We start from the raw sequence: 18,727 nt of genomic DNA, 5'->3' as shown, positions 1-18,727 counted from the left end.
TTCTTGCATGTTCTGATTTTTTTTTTAATTTTTTTTTTTTGCATATTGCAAGTAACCTTCAAAATCATTAACCTAACAGAAAAGGCTTCCTTTCATTTGCACATTTACTCTATAGCAATGTTAGTTTACAAAGAATGGTAGGTAGAAAACTGAAAACATCCTAGGTGTGTTTCTGATTCGAAACAAACACGGCTTTACTCGTGCTACAGTCCTATGTGGAGTAAGCCCCACTGAACTCACTGGGATTTACCTCTGAGTAAACAGGCATTTAATCTTTTTTTTTACCCACAGGGTGGTGCTGTGGGTAAAAGCCTCAGCGCCTAGGGCTTGCCGATCGAAAGGTCGGTGGTTCGAATCCCCGCGGCCGGGGTGCGCTCCCGTTGCTCGGTCCCAGCGCCTGCCAACCTAGCAGTTCGAAAGCACCCCCGGGTGCAAGTAGATAAATAGGGACCGCTTACTAGTGGGAAGGTAAACGGCGTTTCCGTGTGCAGCTCTGGCTCGCCAGAGCAGCGATGTCACGCTGGCCACGTGACCCGGAAGTGTCTCCGGACAGCGCTGGCCCCCGGCCTCTTGAGTGAGATGGGCGCACAACCCTAGAGACTGTCAAGACTGGCCCGTACGGGCAGGGGTACCTTTACCTTTACCTTTAAACAGGCATTCCTCTAAGCCGTTCTGAACATTATTGATCTGCATTCTACAAACACCTCTTGCTTCCAAAGTAATTATAACTATGTACCAGGAGTGGCAGGGGTGGAGCAGCTGTAGCTCTACAGATATTGCTGGTCCCCAACACCATGGCCAATAGTCAGCTGTAGTCCAGCAACCTCTGGAGAGCTATAACTTGCCCATCCCTGAGCTAAAGTTTGGTTCATTACCTGTAGCACAATGGCTAAAGTTCACAGAAATATCAAGGCAAGGTGGACCAAGAACACAAATTTCATGTTCTCCATGGACAAAATAGATGATGAAGAAGAAGAATCTTAATCTTAATCTTACATAAAATGTACTGAAGATAGAGGTAAAAACTTAACTACAGAAAATACATTTTGGGGGTTCAGAGAATATCTGTCAGTATCCATCTAGGTTTTAATTTAAAAACAAAAACTGTGTGTGTGTGTAATGCAACATGCACAGATAACGCTACAAGAGTAAACATTTGACATTTTATTTAGTTTGTCGTCATGTTGCCGCAGTCCATTTTATCACAGCTCTTCTTGTTCACTGCGCTCATGGGATGAGACCCAACGGTTTAGAATCAATTCCTAAAAAAAAGTCATTGATTATTGACAACTAGAAAGGTATAAATGGAAAAAAAAAAGTTTGATCTTGTCCCTAGTTAACCCAGTATGATTTAACTGTAGCAGAAGTGCCCTTTTGGCTTCCCACTGGGATAAGGCAGCAGCTCATCAACGTACAGTGGTGCCTCGCAAGACGAAATTAATCAATTCCGCGAGTCTCTTTGTCTTGCGGTTTTTTCGTCTTGCGAAGCACGGCTATTAGCGGCTTAGCGGCTATTAACGGCTTAGCGGCTATTAACGGCTTAGCGGCTTTAAGAAAAAGGAAACAAACTCGCAAGAACTCGCAAGACGTTTCATCTTGCGAAGCAAGCCCATAGGGAAATTCGTCTTGCGGAACGACTCAAAAAACGGAAAACCCTTTCGTCTAGCGAGTTTTTCATCTTGCGAGGCATTCGTCTTGTGGGGCACCACTGTACATGCATGTCCACCACAGTAGCACCCCCAGTCCCATTCACCTTGTTTGTCCTTATCCCTCAATCACTCACACACAACCAATGGAAAAACAAATAACTTTGGTCTCTATTGTTCTGACACATTTCTAACCCTAACTCAAGAAAGGAGATTCTGACTAAATACCAGGAAGACCTTGTGGCGGTAAGAGCTGTTCCATAGTGGAACTGACTCCCTCGGAAGGTGGTGGCCTCACGGGTGGTTGTTAAGCAGGGGCTGGATGGCTATCCGTCATGGAGATTCCTGCATTGCAGCTGTTTGGACTAGAGGACACTTGGGATCCCTCCTAAAGAGGTGTATTATGTGGCATAGCGGGCTGATGTTCAAGATTCAGGAGCTCGAAGTTCCCTTGAGAGTGTCGGATTAGAAACTTCAAATCTTAGGCATTATGTTGTACTGTTTTCTAGGATTTCTAGGACCACACTAGAGCATTACTTCTTATTACAGTGGTACCTCAGGTTACATACGCTTCAGGTTACAGACTCTGCTAACCCAGAAATAGTGCTTCAGGTTAAGAACTTTGCTTCAGGATGAGAACAGAAATTGTGCTCCGGCGGCACGGTGGCAGCAGGAGGCTCCATTAGCTAAAGTGGTGCTTCAGGTTAAGAACAGTTTCAGGTTAAGAATGGACCTCCGGAACGAATTAAGTACTTAACCCGAGGTACCACTGTACTACTTTTTCAAGAGTAATTCACCTGCTATTGAAATGGCATAGAAAGCATATCAATGTAACTAGATGCCTCATTGCTCCTGTAACATCTATAGGAAGGAGCCTCATAAGTTAGGCAAATGATGTATCTCATTCTGCTCTTTTGAGATATATAAATTAGCCTGAATTGCTCAACAATTACTCTAACAATTCAGGCACAAGCAAAAATATTTTTACTGCATTCCCAGCTATTAAGCCTAGGTTCTCAAATCAGATTGCCATGTGTAGTATACCCAGCTCTAGTTACTACTGAATTAGGAAAGGTTCAAATACTATTACAAAATAAATTATTAAAATATTATCTACATTCTATCCAGAGAACTGAATACCTTGAGGCAGTCAGTGCCTTCAGAGAACAAATCAGAGCAGGACTTGCATACCTGAACTTTAATTCTTTTGAGACATTCTGGTGACAACATTTCTTTTGCAGTCATATCAGATGGCTGAATCAAATAGCAGAACATGAGTTCCTGGTGGTTAAAAAAAAATCCATTAAAAAATGTACGAAATTCATGTAGTGTAAGATTTGCTCTTTACATCTGTAGTGGTAATAAGGCAAAAAGTGTGCTTTGATGAAAATAACACTGAATGTGGATCAAGGAGATCTGGGTTCAAATTGTTATCCAACCACAATCACATTGGGTGTGGTCTGCAATTGGATGGTTATGTACAGGTCACTTGCTTGCTCCCCGATTCTAAGACCAGGGTTCCTTTGTGGAAAGCTTCAGTGGTCACAATTTGTATTCCTACCTATGGCAATTCTTCTTGCTGTATTGGGGGAAGCTCCAAAGAGCCTCAAACTCAAGTTTGTGAAGTGAAATTTCACAAAAAATTGCAGCGATGAGAGACCTGTCTGTGTATGTATGTGCAACTCTAATCAGAAGTACTAGGCATAAGTACTTTATCTCCAGTTCTTATTACTCTGTTGCATGTTTCCAGAAAAGTACCCTTCCCAGTGTGTCTAATGGGGGTTATATCCATTTAAAGAATGCTGTGCAGGACAAAATAAAATAAGTGTGTTCTAGATAGGTTACTAAATGTGTAAGGTTTCAGATAAAAAGTTGAAAACTGATAAGCAAGTATTCCAACACATCCCAGCTACTAGATAAGTGTTAAAATGGAAATTTGAATGTGCTTGACTTGAAATATTTAAAGTACTCCCCCGTAAGCTAGAAATTTGAAATTGAGTATGTATGTACACTAACCCTGCAATCTTACTTCCACTCTCTACTTGGAAATGTCCCATTATGTTTTTTCGGCCTTACTTTGAGATAAGTGCACATAGGGCTTAAGACACCCTGATTACTGGAACTGGGCGTTTCTTCTCTCTTCCCTGAAACTTGGGAAGTTCCCTGAACTGTCTCTTATCAGTGGCTAGCACTGAATAAGAAAAGGAGCAGATGCCCAGAATGTAGGAGTTCCCCATACAAATACAGTCATACCTTGGTCTTGGAACAGCTTAGTTCTCGAATGTTTTGGCTCCCAAACGCTGCAAACCTGGAAGTGACTGTTCCGGTTTGCGAACTATTTTTGGAAACTGAACGTCTGACGGGGCTTCCGGGGCTTCTGATTGGCTGCAGGAGCTTCCTGCAGCCAATCAGAAGCTGCACTTTGGTTTCCAAACATTTTGGTAGTTGAACGGACTTCCAGAACCGATTCCTTTCGACTTCCAAGGTACGACTATACTTGAAGCGGCTTCAGTGACACTAAGAAACACAGCTGAACCCAGGATAGGTCACACACATGGAGGATCAATCAAATCAATTGATCAGTATCTCATTTATCTTATTTATGGCTATAATTGACAACTTCACATTATCTCTTTTTGTGCCCCCACTGTAGCACCTTTCCTTCGCTCCACAATGCTTTTCCTTGTAGCTTTGAAATGCTTAGTTGAGTCTATGTGTTACCTTGGAAACATTTGCTGTAGTCCTGTTCAGCCCAGACAAAGACTTCCAGCTGAAAGGTCTGTGTGGTGACCCTTCAAAGTCACTGTTAACTAATTCCACAATGACAGAGTAACTGGAAGACAAAGCAAAGTGAAACTTTTTTAGGATGATGGGGTGAAACTGGCATTTAAAAACTAGGTACAGTCCACTAGTCCTCAGCTAAAATTTACTTAAGAGCTGAAGCTTCACTTTAGCAGAGTGAACAAAAAGAGCAACAAGTGTGTTTCTCATACTTTTAAAGTGTACCATTTAGCAAAAGATACAGCCACCTTGCAGGCTATTTTGTCTAGCCCTCCATCCAGTTACCCAAACTCAAAGCTGCTTTCCAGAGTCACTCTGTTAGATATCTTATGAGTCCACTAAGGAAAACTTGTACTCAAACTTGCTTTGTACCCCAGAGTGCTTATTAAAAATGTCAATCTCCTGTCCCTTCCGAATGCAATCATGTTTCCTTCAGTACTAATGATGCAAGAATTAAGCATAACATTTAAGCATATATGTCTGTCTGTCTGTCTGTCTGTCTGTCTGTCTGTCTGTAATATCCAAATCTGAATGCTATACCTGGCATGGTAAAAAGGAGGACCTTTTCGATACAACACTGCAATGGGAAGAAAAGAAACAAAACAAGCGCTTACTAGAAATAATCATACTTTCTTCATTTTGAATCATATTAATGTAGGCTTTCCCATTACTCAGCTTTGAAAATCTAAACCATAATATAATAGGATCAGGGTGGTTTGTTTTTATTCTAACCGCAGTTGGGAGCTGAAGCTGCTCACAATAAACAAAAGTCCTAATCAGGTAACTGGGAATAAAGATATTTTAACTACTTGTACAGTGCCACCTTCAGGGGGAAAAACCCCACACATGTCACTCCAAGTCAACTAGCAAACATAACACATAAGGATCTAAAAACAGCCACAGAGTGATCTATTCCAAGAGAGATGGGTTAAATCCAGCCTCCGGCTGCTCCCTTGCTTGCCAATAATCTTACCAAGGTTGCACCTGCTCCTAGATGAGGTTCTCAGTCTAGGAAAACACATGCAGAGGAGGTCACAGCTGCATGCACAGCATTTGGGGACGTAATGTGCAGAGCTATTTACTCAAGAGAGCTGCCAATGGTCCTGGGAACCAAAGCAGACTGGCTCCACTCAGAAGACTGAATGGGGACCAAGAGGAATCTGGAGCAGTAACTAATGCAGCACAGTTGATGCTGCCAAGGGATTACCATAGTAATTAACAGCAAGTTGGTCCCCCAGACTAAAAGAGAAGTGAAACATTCTTTTATTGGGAAAACTAATTGCTTAAAATGTTGCATTCTTTTATCATCATTTGTGTTCAGAGAGGGACGGTGATGTCATTAATCTTCTTGCATGCTCAGACAAGCCAATACCTTGCTGGGTCTGTTCCTCTTAGAAAGGAGGGGGTGAGGGTAGGTTATGGGAGGTAAATCCCCACCAGGACTTGCCCAGGTAAATGGCTGGGGTCTCACTCCCCATGCTCATAGGCCTGAAGGGCAACTGGAAGAGATGAACTGAGGAAAGACTGTAAAGAGCTCTGTATATTAAATGTGCTCCACAAGCACAATAAACACCCCCAGGAGATTACCAGACTCTTTCTTGCCTATGGTAAAAAGCTTTTCCCTCCTACAGATGACAGCAGGCCATCAATTAAACATTTCTTTCAAAAAATACTGCTGTGTGCACATCTATTATTCAAACGAGGCAACAGAGAATGGGAACACCAAGACATTAGCGCTCAAGATTCAAGGAAGCTACAGTCAAATGAATGGGGAGCACATCTGCACAAACGAACCAGACAATGAGCAATAGCCTATTTCAGTTGGGGAGCAGGCTGACAAAAAATAACTTTCTGCACTGTGAGACGATTAGCTGAGCCAATCCCCCACCCCACAAAGCTCCACCAGCTTTCATCATTGCAATATCCATTTCATCACACAGTTCCAGTGTGTGGCCTCTCTTATGTTCTGCAATCTGCACTAACCATATTTGGTCCAGTGGTCTTTGTTCTCAAATAATGGGGGAAATGATATCACAAAGGCTATCTATGGGTCGGTCTGGGTGATAGCAATCTAGTGATCATGTGGAGGGGGAATGCAAAAGTACCTGCCCACCCCTCTTTCCAGCACACTTTCTTGCTTCTGCCCATCACTATGAGGATGGCACAGATGAATTATAGCCTGCATATCTAACATCAAACCATGCAGGTCAAAATTGGTCCCCAGGTCTTACCTGGGAATTGACTGCACCATCCCCTACTTAATGGCCTGTGCTTGCAGGCCATGCGTTGGAAAATCTGTCCTTGTGGAAATGGGAGGGGACAGTGCATCACCACATAAAAAGGACTGGATCCGCATTGTGTGCACCAGCCTCTACTGCAAACTATAATCAATGAAAGGAAAATACTCACAGAGGTCAGTCCCATATTTCAGACCAACTTTAGGGACCCATCCTTTACTACGGAAGTAGTGATATGCCATGTATGTAGCCTTAAATTTGGGTTGTGCTTCGCTAAAAACTTCCCATAGCTTCAGAATAGATAAAGGTGCCTAAAAACACAACCAGATGCTTTCCTATAATTACAGTGTACAAAAGCAACCTACTATTATTGGCAGCTAAGTCAACAATCTTAGCCACTTCTAGAGCAGCGTATTTTATCTTTTATTCAAGTTGGGAGAAGGCACAAAGAGGACAGAAGCCAAATGTGAAGTTTGTCATGCAAGTCTAAGCATAAATGCCATCTAGCTTTTGAACTGCGGTGTAGCTAAAGCTATTAAAAATAGGTTCCAGGGCATCTAGTCTAGGGAACTCAGCAGTCAGAAATGGAACACCAAATGGTATACTCAACTACACAACGCAGAAAAAGTTTAGGATAAAGCTTTATTCTCATCGCATTATACAAAATCCTGAGCTCTGTTATACCCATTTAAGCCCCCTAAAATGAATGGAACTTACAATCCAATGCTATGCATGTTCACTGGGAATTAAAACCCACAGAGTTCAAAGGCCATACGCAACTAATGCAGAATTGTAACCAAAGACTGTCTACGTTTATGCAGAGAACATAAGATTATATGAGAAGGAAAAATTACCCATGGTGCAAGTTGCCTTGGAAACTATTACAAAGTGTTTGTTGTTTTATGGTAACAAGCAACACACGCAACAGGTTAACTCACACACAGCTTACTACTACAGGCTAAAGGCACCCAATTGGATCTAGCCACCAATTGGATCTAGCCAGGACTCCCAACTTTTACTGCCAAGGAATCCACCAGGTACTTTGTCTCCCCTATGGCATATCTAACTAAACTTGAAGTCCCTAAACACTGAAGGGCTTTTACCCTGGCTCGATGTCATGCTGTCATTGAAGGTCGATACAGGAAGATTAACTACCTGGGAGACAATGTCCCTGTGACTCGGGACAAATAGAAACGGTGGAGCATGTCCTTCTCCAATAATGTCTCTATTACAGAGACATTCGTATTAGCCTGATTTCCCCACTACTTCATAAGTACCCAGGGTGCACAGGGCAATTCTATACCTCCCTGCTGCTCTCAGATACCAATCTTGCTACAACACACAGTGTTGCTAGATTCTGCACAGCAGTGCTCAAAATTCATCGGAGGATGACCTGTGCCACAAACCAGATTTAAGGAACGTATCAGAGTGCTCCATGAATTAATAGTTAAAGTCTTTTATAAATCAGCCTTTTACGCTCTTCCACACCCGTCCAATCCTCCTATCCCTTCTTTTAGCTTCTTTTAAATTCCTATAGACTTTTATATTAACCTTCTCTTTTAATACCTTTTAGCTTTCCAAAATGCTTTTCTGATTTCAAATGACTGTATCCCACCCTTTTATGCTGGTCTATGACCGTAATAAAGATTTGTATTGTATTGACTAAAGGCACCATCTTACCTCATTGTAATAAATACTTAAACATCCCAGAGCATAGACCAAGAAAAAGGCCTAAAAAACAAACAGTAGTTAGAATTATTTTGTGTATGTTATATACATTATTACAGAGTACTGGCACCGACATGTTTTGCATAGTAACGGTAGGGAAGTGGAAAGGGAAGTGGGAAAAGTCAAACAATGCATTTGCTCACACAACCATACTTTTCATCAAATAATAGGAGCTAAGTTCTCATCAGTACAAACAGGACTGCTGAATCCTCAAATAATAATAAAGCCCTCCCATTTACACCCAAGGTTGCAGTCATTTACATGCTTGCTTCTGAGCAAACAAACAAAAGATTTTGCTGCAATCCATCTACCCAATGAGCACAATCCTTCAAGAGTTTATCCTAAGTAAATTCCACTGAAAACAGAGGAACTGAGTAAGAGCAACAAGATTATTCAGGATCTTTTGAGAGAGGGAAAACCCTTCACTAGAATATGACTTTCATTCTTCGTGTTGTCAATTCTAGCAACAGAAGGGAAAAGAGCTTAGCCTTGGGATGGAAGCAGTCCTTAAAAGAAAGAAAAATCACCACCAGGAAGTGTGTACGTTAGTGCTAGGTAAGAGGAGTGGACTGCTGCAGAAAGGGGGGGGGGATATGGCAGGGAACAAGTTCCCCAAAATGAAAGAAGAGGTACAAATGATCATTTGTGCAGTGAGGAGGGACTTGGGCAGTGACGTCCTAAGGACCACAAAGGAATGCCTGGGACTCTGGAGGAGTCAAAAAGGAGCTGCAACAGCCATAGCAGCTATCACAGTTTATCAGAATTATGAGCCATATTCAATATGAATCCAACTGGAAGCAAGTGGTGGGCAGTATCATGTGGCTGCTCTAGTGACCAGTAGTACAAATGCACCTGGAAAGGCCAATCATGTCAGAATTCTGCAAGACTGAATTTATAATTTTTCCTCTTCCAAAATTTACCCACACTTTCTTAAAAACAAAAACCATGCAAATACCAAAGTTATATATTTACACTAGCAAATTACTAAGTATGACAGTCTTCCAAACTTACCTCTTCAAGACTGAGTTGCAAATATTCTAAGATCCTAAACGGATTCCTTCTGCACACTAACCTTTCTTTTTTGACTAACTGCAAGAAAAGTAGCAAACCAGTTACAAAGACGCAGCAATAACTCTAAGCTATTTATCTAGCTAAGAGCCTGCCAGCAAGATACTTCGTATTCCTTTTCTCCCATAAAATCTCCTTCTGACATGCCTAGTAATTTTCTCTCTCTGTGCCATGGGCAGGAGAACAATGTGCCATGGGCAGGAGAACCTTAGAACTGAAATTCCAAGATTCACAACTTGCTTGTTAAACTGACTTGCCTTTACTGCATAAATGCCATAATGGCTTTCAAATGACACTTTGCTGATGCAGATCAGCTGAGTGATTTCTTTCAGCAGAAAGGGATAAATGATTATGCCTAATGCCTTTGTCAGATATATGTTGCTGAAAAGGCAAAATGTTATTTTAATAATTTGTTAACAAAAGTTGCCCCTCCAAAAACAGCAATGGGCTAAATTGTGACCTTATGTGTGATTTCTTACCTCTTTTTTCAGACATAAATTTGATTCTTCTTCTTCTTCCTCTTCTTGAACTAACACAAACTCATTATTATAGTCTTGATTAATACAATCTTCTGGCTTGCAGCTGCGATGCACACTGACTGGACACAGTTTTGCCAAGTGTCTTTCAGCTAAAGCTTTAGATCCTGTTACATCTGATTCATTAGAGTCATTCTTGGCTAGTGGGTCCAAAAATGGATCACCTTCCAGGCCAGCTACTTTATCCCCATTTGTTTCAGAAGAAGTCACTACATGCTTTGACTCATCCTCAGCCGTCTCCATCTTGATGGTCTCCTCAGCCTCACTATTTTGCTCAACTTCTCTCAGATTAACGGGCTGCGTATAATTCAGAATGGCTGCATCAACTGTGAAGTCATCCAGTCCTTGCTCCCGCATGAGGCTTTTAGCCCATTCTACATGACGCTGGTACCTGGAATAAAAAAGGAAACACAGAAGATTTGAAGTAGCCAGCTTCTTAACTATATCTCAAATTTATTTGTTTGCTTTGCAGGCAAGATTATTTATTTATTTTTAACTTTGCCTCCCATTTCTCACTTTCGGAATACTAGTACTTAAATCAGGGGTTGCCAATCTTTCCAAGGCCTGCGGACACACTTGCAAATGGGAGAAACTGTTTTTAGCACCACATAAGACGTCCTGCAACCAAGCACACACCAAGACCTTTTCTGTTGGCTACACAATAATGATTCTTTTGTGCTTAATTTCAGCAGGGGGAGGGGCCCCTACATGTGCCAGAAAAGCCCCCTGCAGACCCATGTGCACCCTCAAGCACCACATTAGCCACCCCTAACAAACTTCAATTTCACTATTGATTATTATTATTATTATAATTATTAAGTTTGTATACTGCCCTATGGCCATAGATCCCAGGGCAGTTCACAGCACAAAGTTACAATATAGAAAACACAAAGTACAATGGTACCTCGGGTTACAGACGCTTCAGGTTACATACTCTGCTAACCCAGAAATAGTACCTCGGGTTAAGAACTTTGCTTCAGGATAAGAACAGAAATTGTGCGGCGGCGGCGGGAGGCCCCATTAGCTAAAGTGGTACCTCAGGTTAAGAACAGTTTCAGGTTAAGAACAGACCTCCAGAACAAATTAAGTTCTTAACCTGAGGTACCACTGTACATAACAAAAATAGGAACAAAAACAAACCAATAACGCCTCCTCCCTTCCACAACAGATTTAAAAAGGCACCGGATGTCAATCAGCCAAAGGCTTGGTTAAAGGGGAACATCTTCGCCTGGCACCCAAAGGTGTATAATGAAGGCGCTAGTTGAACCTCCCTGGTACCAAGGAACTGCAGTTCAAGATTCAGACACAGCAAAAAAAAAAAAAAAGGGGGGGGGAGCTGCACTTACTTTTTCGATGAGATTATCGGCATGTTTAACCCGACATCTGCAATAAAAGCAGAATTGTTAGCTATTGATTCTGCACAAATATTCAAAGTATTGGAAAGTTAACACACAGGGCAACCCAGACCCCGGCTGGGAGCAGCCAAGTGGAGTGGATCAGCAGATCTACCTCCACGTTCAAAGTCCTGCCACTTTCTGGGCAGAAGGCTGAAAGGAGACTTCCCCTTTTTTTGTGCGGCAGCTCCAGGCTGGCATAGACAAGGGAACAAAGAATGGGACGCCTCAGGGAATCCATGCAATTTTGGATCTAAAGCTGTTAGCCCTGGTAGCTTTCCATTCACTAGGGTGGAACTTGGGTAGCCGTTGTGGCACAGCCTCGCTCCCTGCCCCATCAGCAGCGCTTATCTCCACTAGTGGAAGTGATGGAGAGACATCTATGGGCCATTTTTTCTCCCCTGTTCCCCCTACCTCCCCAAGCTATCTATGTGGAAAGGGGGATAGCATTGTACTGACAGTTTGGATTTTGCTTCAAGTAATGCATTCATACTAAGATACCTGCAGAAAAATATATCTGTCTTCCTGGCCACCCTCTCTGCATAAGAGGAATCCAAACAACATTTGCTGCAATATTGTGTCTGCAAATGCTGTTTTCCAGGCCCTTAAGCGTTTAAGGACCAAAAATTGAGCCAATCAAGAGAGTTCATTATGCACACTTTATGCCTTTAATTCAGTTTCAGACTAGCTTACCTTGCCACTTAGCAACCAACATAGGATCTGAAATATTGTATTCCGGCCGACTTCTGGAAAGAATACCTTTCCCAAAAAATCCCTAGAAAAATGAAACATCTGTGTTACCAACAGTTCCACAGTTGTGCATTTGATATTCTTTGCGTTATTGATCACACACACTGTCGTATCTTTTTAAACTAGAAAGCTTCCAGCATGTATGAAAGTCAGTCAATAAACACAAGCTCTCAGAGAGCAGTTACTCTGGTGCTGAAGACAAGTTATCTTCTATGTAATGTGGAGAAAGTGGATTAGGAAAAGGTTTTCTCCTTCTCTCATAACACTTGTGGACTTCCAATGAAGCTGAGCGTTGGAAGATTCAGGACAGGCAAAATAAATATGCATATAGTGCTTAAAAGCTATTGAATTCATTCCCACAAAATGTATTGAGGGCCACCAGCAGGGATGGCTTTAAAAGAGAAGCACACACTAGCGAGTTTCTATGAAACACACAATCCACCACAGTATAGTGCTCATGAATATAAACCTTATTTTGCTGTTGATGCCTTCTCAACCATTCCATATAGAAATACAGGACCCATGTGATTATTTGACTGATTTGCCCCTCCCCACCTCACGCCTTCACACACACACACACACACACACACACACACACAGTATTTTAACTAGATTGACAATTATTTGGTTTGGAATATTAATTACATTTTTAAAAATCCATTGTGTTGGCAACCAAGGTGAATCTTTTCAATGTCAGAAGTGTCGTGCATTAGACAGATAAACAAAAGTCAAGAATACCATACTATATAGGTGTTCTATATCTTCAGGATTCTTCACAATTACATTGTTATTTATAATTTCAGCCTGGCATATTTGGAAATCTCTTCCGTGAATTCCCTCTCCGGTGGAAGAAATAGGAAACGGAGAGTTATATGATTCATATACTCTTCTCTTCCTTCTTGGGGGATGGAAAATTGCTTCTGCCATTTTGTATTATCCTTCTACTTTAACAACAGTCATCTAAGGACAAAGAACAGAAAGGGAAGAAAAACTTGTGAAATATTTTTTAAAGTCAGACACTTATTAGGTATGCTTGATGAACCATTAAAGTAACATTCTTTCCCTTGAATTGGTCAGAACAATTGATTTCAGTGGCATAAAAGCCGGACACCAACTCAAACTCTTTCTGGAAATATATATACTCGTGCCTTGATTCTCAAATATACACAGTAACTCATGGGATTCACGGTCTTAATATTCCTGCAGAAACAGCCTCTTCCCATCTGTTATTCCAGATTAACGCAAGACAACTTACTGGGGTTACTTCTTGGTGAGCAGTGAGGCCTTGTAAACTATTCACCTTGGGTTACACAGGCCAAAAAGGCTTAACACACTGGAAGACTCTAAGAGCTGGAATACTGAAAGGGTAGAATATGACGGTAGTATTTTATCAGGAACTCAAAGCTCTAAAACCAAACAAAATTACAACACACATATTCGGGAAAGACTCTGGGAGTGTTTGCACTCTCTTCTGTACCAAGTGTCTTAACTCATTTTCTTGAGCTTTCTTTATGTATTCATTTAGTTGTTTTTACACTGAAAAATATTTTTCGCCACGGGGTACCTTGATAGTTCTTCTCAACAGGGACTGGCAGTCCCCAAAAGTGGTGGTAGTTTAAGCTCCAACTCCTGCCTTGCCTTTACCCACACCCACAAAAAGATGTTATCATACAAAGAGAGCTTTTGCGTAAAGTACATTTTGGCATGCTGCATAAAGAATTACTGTCTTCCATTATTTTCCCTTCCCTGAATAATTAGCTGGAGACACACTTCTTTGGGTGCCAGTGCCTCCACCATCACCAATTGGGGCATGACCGACCTGCCTTTTTTGTGGTGGTGCCTTTATATCATTATTATTAATAATAAATTATATAATTCTCTCCCAATATAGACCCACTCCACTGAAATTTTTAGAGATGCTGAAGACTTATCTGGCTCTGCCATATTTCTGAGATTGGCCAACTCTGGGTTGTTATTGTGCTAATTTAGTTCCAAAACTGTGCAGAAATTTAAAATATGTTATTTGTTCTCTTGATGGTTTCAGTTACCTTGTAAGTCACCCAGAGAGGCTTTTTTAAAGTGGGAAAGTGGCAGGCATGCTGAGCACACGCTCTGCAAAATAATGCCTCCTCTAAAGTATACGATAAAAATTACAAGCAAAGAAAGCAGTGGCCCCTTTGGACTTGGGGTGGGGAGAGAGAGAAAAAGAGGACACAGAAGGATCCCAGGATGTTTGCGTGGACAAAAGGCAAAGAGGGACACTGTACACTAGGGACACCCTCCTCGGTACAAGCACACCCAACGAGAGGGCTCTGGAAGCGGGAGGGTTTGTGCAGAAGGGACCCTGTGGGTCATCTACTCCAACCCCCTGCAATGCACAGCCAAGCCCCAGTTCTGCCTAAGAGACACATGGGAGGGAGAAAAAGCTCTTGACAGCTCCCGGCACAAAGCTCGCAGTTAACTGGCTGGCTCTTCTTCCCTCTTGCAAAGAAGGTTAACCAAAGCACCTCTCTGGCCACTAGCAGCGAACTGAACCCGAGCAGCGGAAAGGATGCAAGCGGCTCTTCCCCCGCCGCACATGCAGAAAGGACTCCTCCGCCTCGGAAGGAGGAAAGGCCTCTTGCTTCCAAAGAGGGAAAAATAAAACGAAGCGTGTCATGTAACCATCACTTCCGGTTCTTACTCGCGTCCTCCATATGTGAAGCAAGAGTAGAAGAGGTGCAGCCTTAAATTCAGACTTTAAAGTAAAATGGCCATCAGCATGCTTATCTGCTCACTGAGTGAGTCTCTCTCTTTAGCTGTTTCTCCCAAAGTCCTACCCTAGCAAGGAAGCCTCTAACGTTCAGGGTGTCGTTCTTCGGTTCTTGCACTAATCCCCGCTATCGTTTCCCCGCATATGGCAGACTCTCCACGCTGCGATTGAGAACCGGAGGTCTATATGTAGGAACGTCGTAACGTTGGCTCGTTGCGCTGCGGCAATAGGACGAATCGAAAACTACGCAGCCAATCGGCAACGCGTAAAGAGGGCGGGGGTGGGGGAAAGAAAACGCATGCGCTCTGTAATCTTTCTACCTTGGTGCTGGGAATATTGTTAAGAAGTCGGAACTCCTCCCCCTGCCCCAGTCGGAAGTTGATTCCCAAGCGCTTGGGTGGGGGGCACCCTGGAAAGGGCCACCCGCTTGGTGCCTGAAGACTGTAGGCTGCAACCCCAGCGCCTATTCACCTGAGAATAAGCCCCCATTGAAGAGAGTGGGGTTTGCGCCTGAGAATTGTGGGATTCTGTTGCAGATTATTCCAAAGTGACCCAGACTGTGCCAATCCTGGACACGTCTGCTATGTGGGCTTTGCTCCCGCATGAATGTAGATAGGATAGCGCAGGGGTCAGCAAAGTTTTTCATCAGGGGGCCGGTCCACTGTTCCCCAGACCTTGTGGGGGGCCGGACTGTATTTTGGAAAAAATAATGAACAAATTCCCATGCCCCACAAATAACCCAGAGATGCATTTTAAATAAAAGCACACATTCTACTCATGTAAAAACACGCTGACTCCTGGACTGTCCGTGGGCTGGATTTTGAAGGCGATTGGGCTGGATCTGGCCCCTGGGCCTTAGGTTGCCTACCCATGGGGTAGCGTGTCTGCTCTTAAGTACTGGGTGTAAAAGAACGACAGCATCAGCGTTCATGCTCCTCTTCTCTCCCGGCTTCCTCTTGTTCCGTGGCAGAAGTGGCAGACCTTATTTTTGAAAGGTGGCAGCTAAGTTTAAGAATCCTCCATTTCCCAAAGGAGTTCCCTCTTCTTTCTCCACATCAACCTGTTCAACCATGTCGGTTAAGGAACGATGTGCAGTGTAGGGCAAAATGGGTGCTGGTTGAAAGGTATTTGAAAAACAAAACCAGCACTTCTTACATTTGCTTGTTGGAGGAATCTGCTTTTCGGCATAGGCCACTTTGTAGATTCTTGGGCAACTGACAAGCCTTATGAGGAGCGCTTGAAGGAGCTAGGTATGTTTAGCCTGGAGAAGAGGAGAGTGAGAGGAGATATGATAGCCACCTTCAAATATCTTAAGGGCTGTCAGACAGAAGAGGGAGCATGCTTGTTTTCTCCTGCTCTGGAGGGTAGGACTTGAACCAATGGCTTCAAGTTACAAGAAAGGAGAATCCAACTAAACATCCGGAAAAACTTTCTGAAACTAAGAGCTGTTCAGCAGTGGAACAGACTCCCACGAGACGTGGTGGACTCTCCTTCCTTGGAGATTTTAAAGCAGAGGTTGGATTGTCATCTGTCATGGATGCTTTAGCTGAGATTCCTGCATTGCAGGAGGTTGGACTAGATGACCATTGAGGTCCCTTCCAACTCTCAAGATTCTATGACAAGATAGGACTTTCCTACTGTATGTAGTATTACTGCTTGATAAACTTAATCTTATATATATATTTAAAGTAACATTTTATTGATTTTCCAAAAATAACAAAAATAAAAACAAGAACAATACAAAAGCAAAACAAATTGACTTCCCTCTAATCCCTTCCTTGGTTCTATTATTTATCAACATACTGCATGTCTGTTGTTAAATTTTAACCTATTAAAATCCCTGTTATCCATTCCTAACAAAATTACAAGTAATCTTAAAACCCTGCTAATGTGTACATTGCTTCTATAAATATGCAATAAACATCTTCCATTCTTCCTTAAATTAGTTGTCGTCTCTTTCTCTTAGTTTCATAGTCAATTCCGCTTGATAAACTTTCTTATCCCCCTGCTCCGACCATAGAGATCTAGATATTGTTGATGATATGTAACTCCACTATCCCTACCATTTTAAAGCTAATTTTTGAGGGGACCTTTATTTTTTATTTTTTAAATAGCATATCTGGTCACATCCACACCACATATTTAAAGCACCCAACTTCCCCAAAATAATCATGGGAACTGTATTGTTGGGATGGAATAGGCTGCATGCCCGAGGCCCTTCTAATTCCTGGATCCAACAAAGATTCAATCGCTCGAATAGTCTGACAAACTTCTTAGTAATGGCTCATGTGCTTAAGATAGCAAAGGAAGTGGCTATGTGCCAGAAAGCAAATGGTTGGATCCCACTCCCTTAACTGTCTGTTGGTTAGAAGTACAAAAACCAGAGTTGTGTGTGAGAGCTAGAAGCAGGCTGGGCAGCTGAGAGCCACAACCATGCCTGATTTCTGCTGTAATCCAAGATTTGGGTTTAGGAGAAACACAACCTTCTTGGAATGTTAATGTTGTGAGTCCCTCTACCATAGGCTCAGGTTGTATATAGGTGTAAATAAACCATATATCCTAAAGATCACAGTCTCCACTGTCCCTCATTCAAAGGAAACCGAACCCTGGATCATTGACTGGAACTCCTAGAATCTTGCACTGCTTGGAGATTGGGATGACATGCAACAGTAATTTACCGGTACCTCTCACAGAGCTTCAGTTCCTAGCATCTCTAATAAACTACAGTTCCCAGGATTATTTGGGAGGTAAGCCATGTGCTTTAAATGTGTGATGTGAATATGACCTGCATCACTCTAAAACCCTGAAAAAAAGCAGTTATACTTACCACTTTGGCAATTCATGAATCTGTGAAACTGAAAAAAGCAAAGGCTTTCAAAATGGGACATTTTCAGCATATATGTTTTTACCCCTTCCTCACAGGTGGGGGAGGAGAGGGGAAAAGAAACGAGGACATGGCTTTTCTCTCTCTAACCCTGAGGTATTTTTTTTCAGCTGTACTAATAACAACTAGCTATTTTCAGAGAATGGGATAATCATTCTGAATAGGTGTCAGGATTGCTGTCCTACAGGTCAGAGCTACCCTTCTCCCTATTGTTGAAATGCCTTGGGAAATGAAAAGCTGGAGTTGTTTTAGATACAGTAAGTTTAGCAATCTAATCTGATTTTGTAAGCGCTAAAATGTTAAGTGCCCATTTGTTGCTGGAAATAGACATGTGTCAACAAATTCAGTTTAGGCTGACAGCAGTTCACTGACCTCTATGCCATGAGTTTGCTTCCTTCCAAAGTAATAAAAGCCATTGTCAAGGGTAATTACATTCCCCTGCAGAACTGTCAATGGCAGAAGGCATAAAATATGAATTTACTTATCCAGGTCAGATTTGACAATAGTTTAACTTCCCTATAGTTTTATTGCAGTGGGCTATAGAAATATGTGCACTGAATTGGACTGAGAATGAGAATAGGTTGTTTTTAACTGAAACAGAGTGGACAAAACATGTCAACAACTACATGTCTAAATAGCTTATGGGAACGAAAATGTTTTAAGCAGGTGCCAAAAACAGTACAGCAAAGGAGCATGGCTAATGTCAATAGGCAGGGAGTTCCAAAGATTCTATACCTTATGTATAGTTTATATGCCAAAATATCTCACCCCATAACTCTACAGAGTCCTCAGGAAGGCTTATAACATTGCACAATAATTTCAACAGTCACAAAAACAAACTCTAAAAAATTAGAATAATAATTTGAGCAGCAAATAAAATGGCCTCAATTATTGAAATTTAATCTGGTTCACTGTCTCCTCCCCCAAAATTTCTGATGGAATAAAGAAGTT

At 42.1% G+C, this 18,727-nt stretch overlaps 1 protein-coding gene across 8 annotated transcripts; it reads right to left on the bottom strand.

The window, feature by feature from the left end:
• Positions 1-1,151: 1,151 nt before the first annotated feature.
• TSEN2 (tRNA splicing endonuclease subunit 2) lies at positions 1,152-15,053 on the bottom strand. Of its 8 annotated transcripts, XM_028718913.2 has the most exons (13): positions 14,648-14,779; positions 13,396-13,498; positions 12,879-13,100; positions 12,084-12,165; positions 11,343-11,379; positions 9,940-10,387; positions 9,404-9,481; positions 8,345-8,395; positions 6,837-6,975; positions 4,968-5,004; positions 4,368-4,479; positions 2,838-2,927; positions 1,152-1,262 (listed from the first exon to the last, which is right to left on the bottom strand). In XM_028718913.2, the coding sequence occupies exons 3-13, from the start codon at positions 13,065-13,067 to the stop codon at positions 1,203-1,205; spliced, it is 1,323 nt and encodes a 440-aa protein (XP_028574746.2). In that variant the 5' UTR covers positions 13,068-13,100; positions 13,396-13,498; positions 14,648-14,779; the 3' UTR covers positions 1,152-1,202. The 8 variants fall into 8 exon arrangements, with proteins under 8 accessions (XP_028574746.2, XP_028574749.2, XP_028574747.2 ...); XM_028718916.2 differs by lacking the exons at positions 13,396-13,498; positions 14,648-14,779 and adding an exon at positions 14,960-15,053; XM_028718914.2 differs by lacking the exon at positions 13,396-13,498 and having other exon boundaries at positions 14,648-14,782.
• Between the last annotated feature and the right edge of the window lie 3,674 nt (positions 15,054-18,727).

Source organism: Podarcis muralis, chromosome 2 (assembly GCF_964188315.1).
Source record: "Podarcis muralis chromosome 2, rPodMur119.hap1.1, whole genome shotgun sequence".
In the NCBI taxonomy this organism is placed as follows: domain Eukaryota; kingdom Metazoa; phylum Chordata; class Lepidosauria; order Squamata; family Lacertidae; genus Podarcis; species Podarcis muralis.
This window is presented reverse-complemented; position numbering and strand designations above follow the sequence as displayed.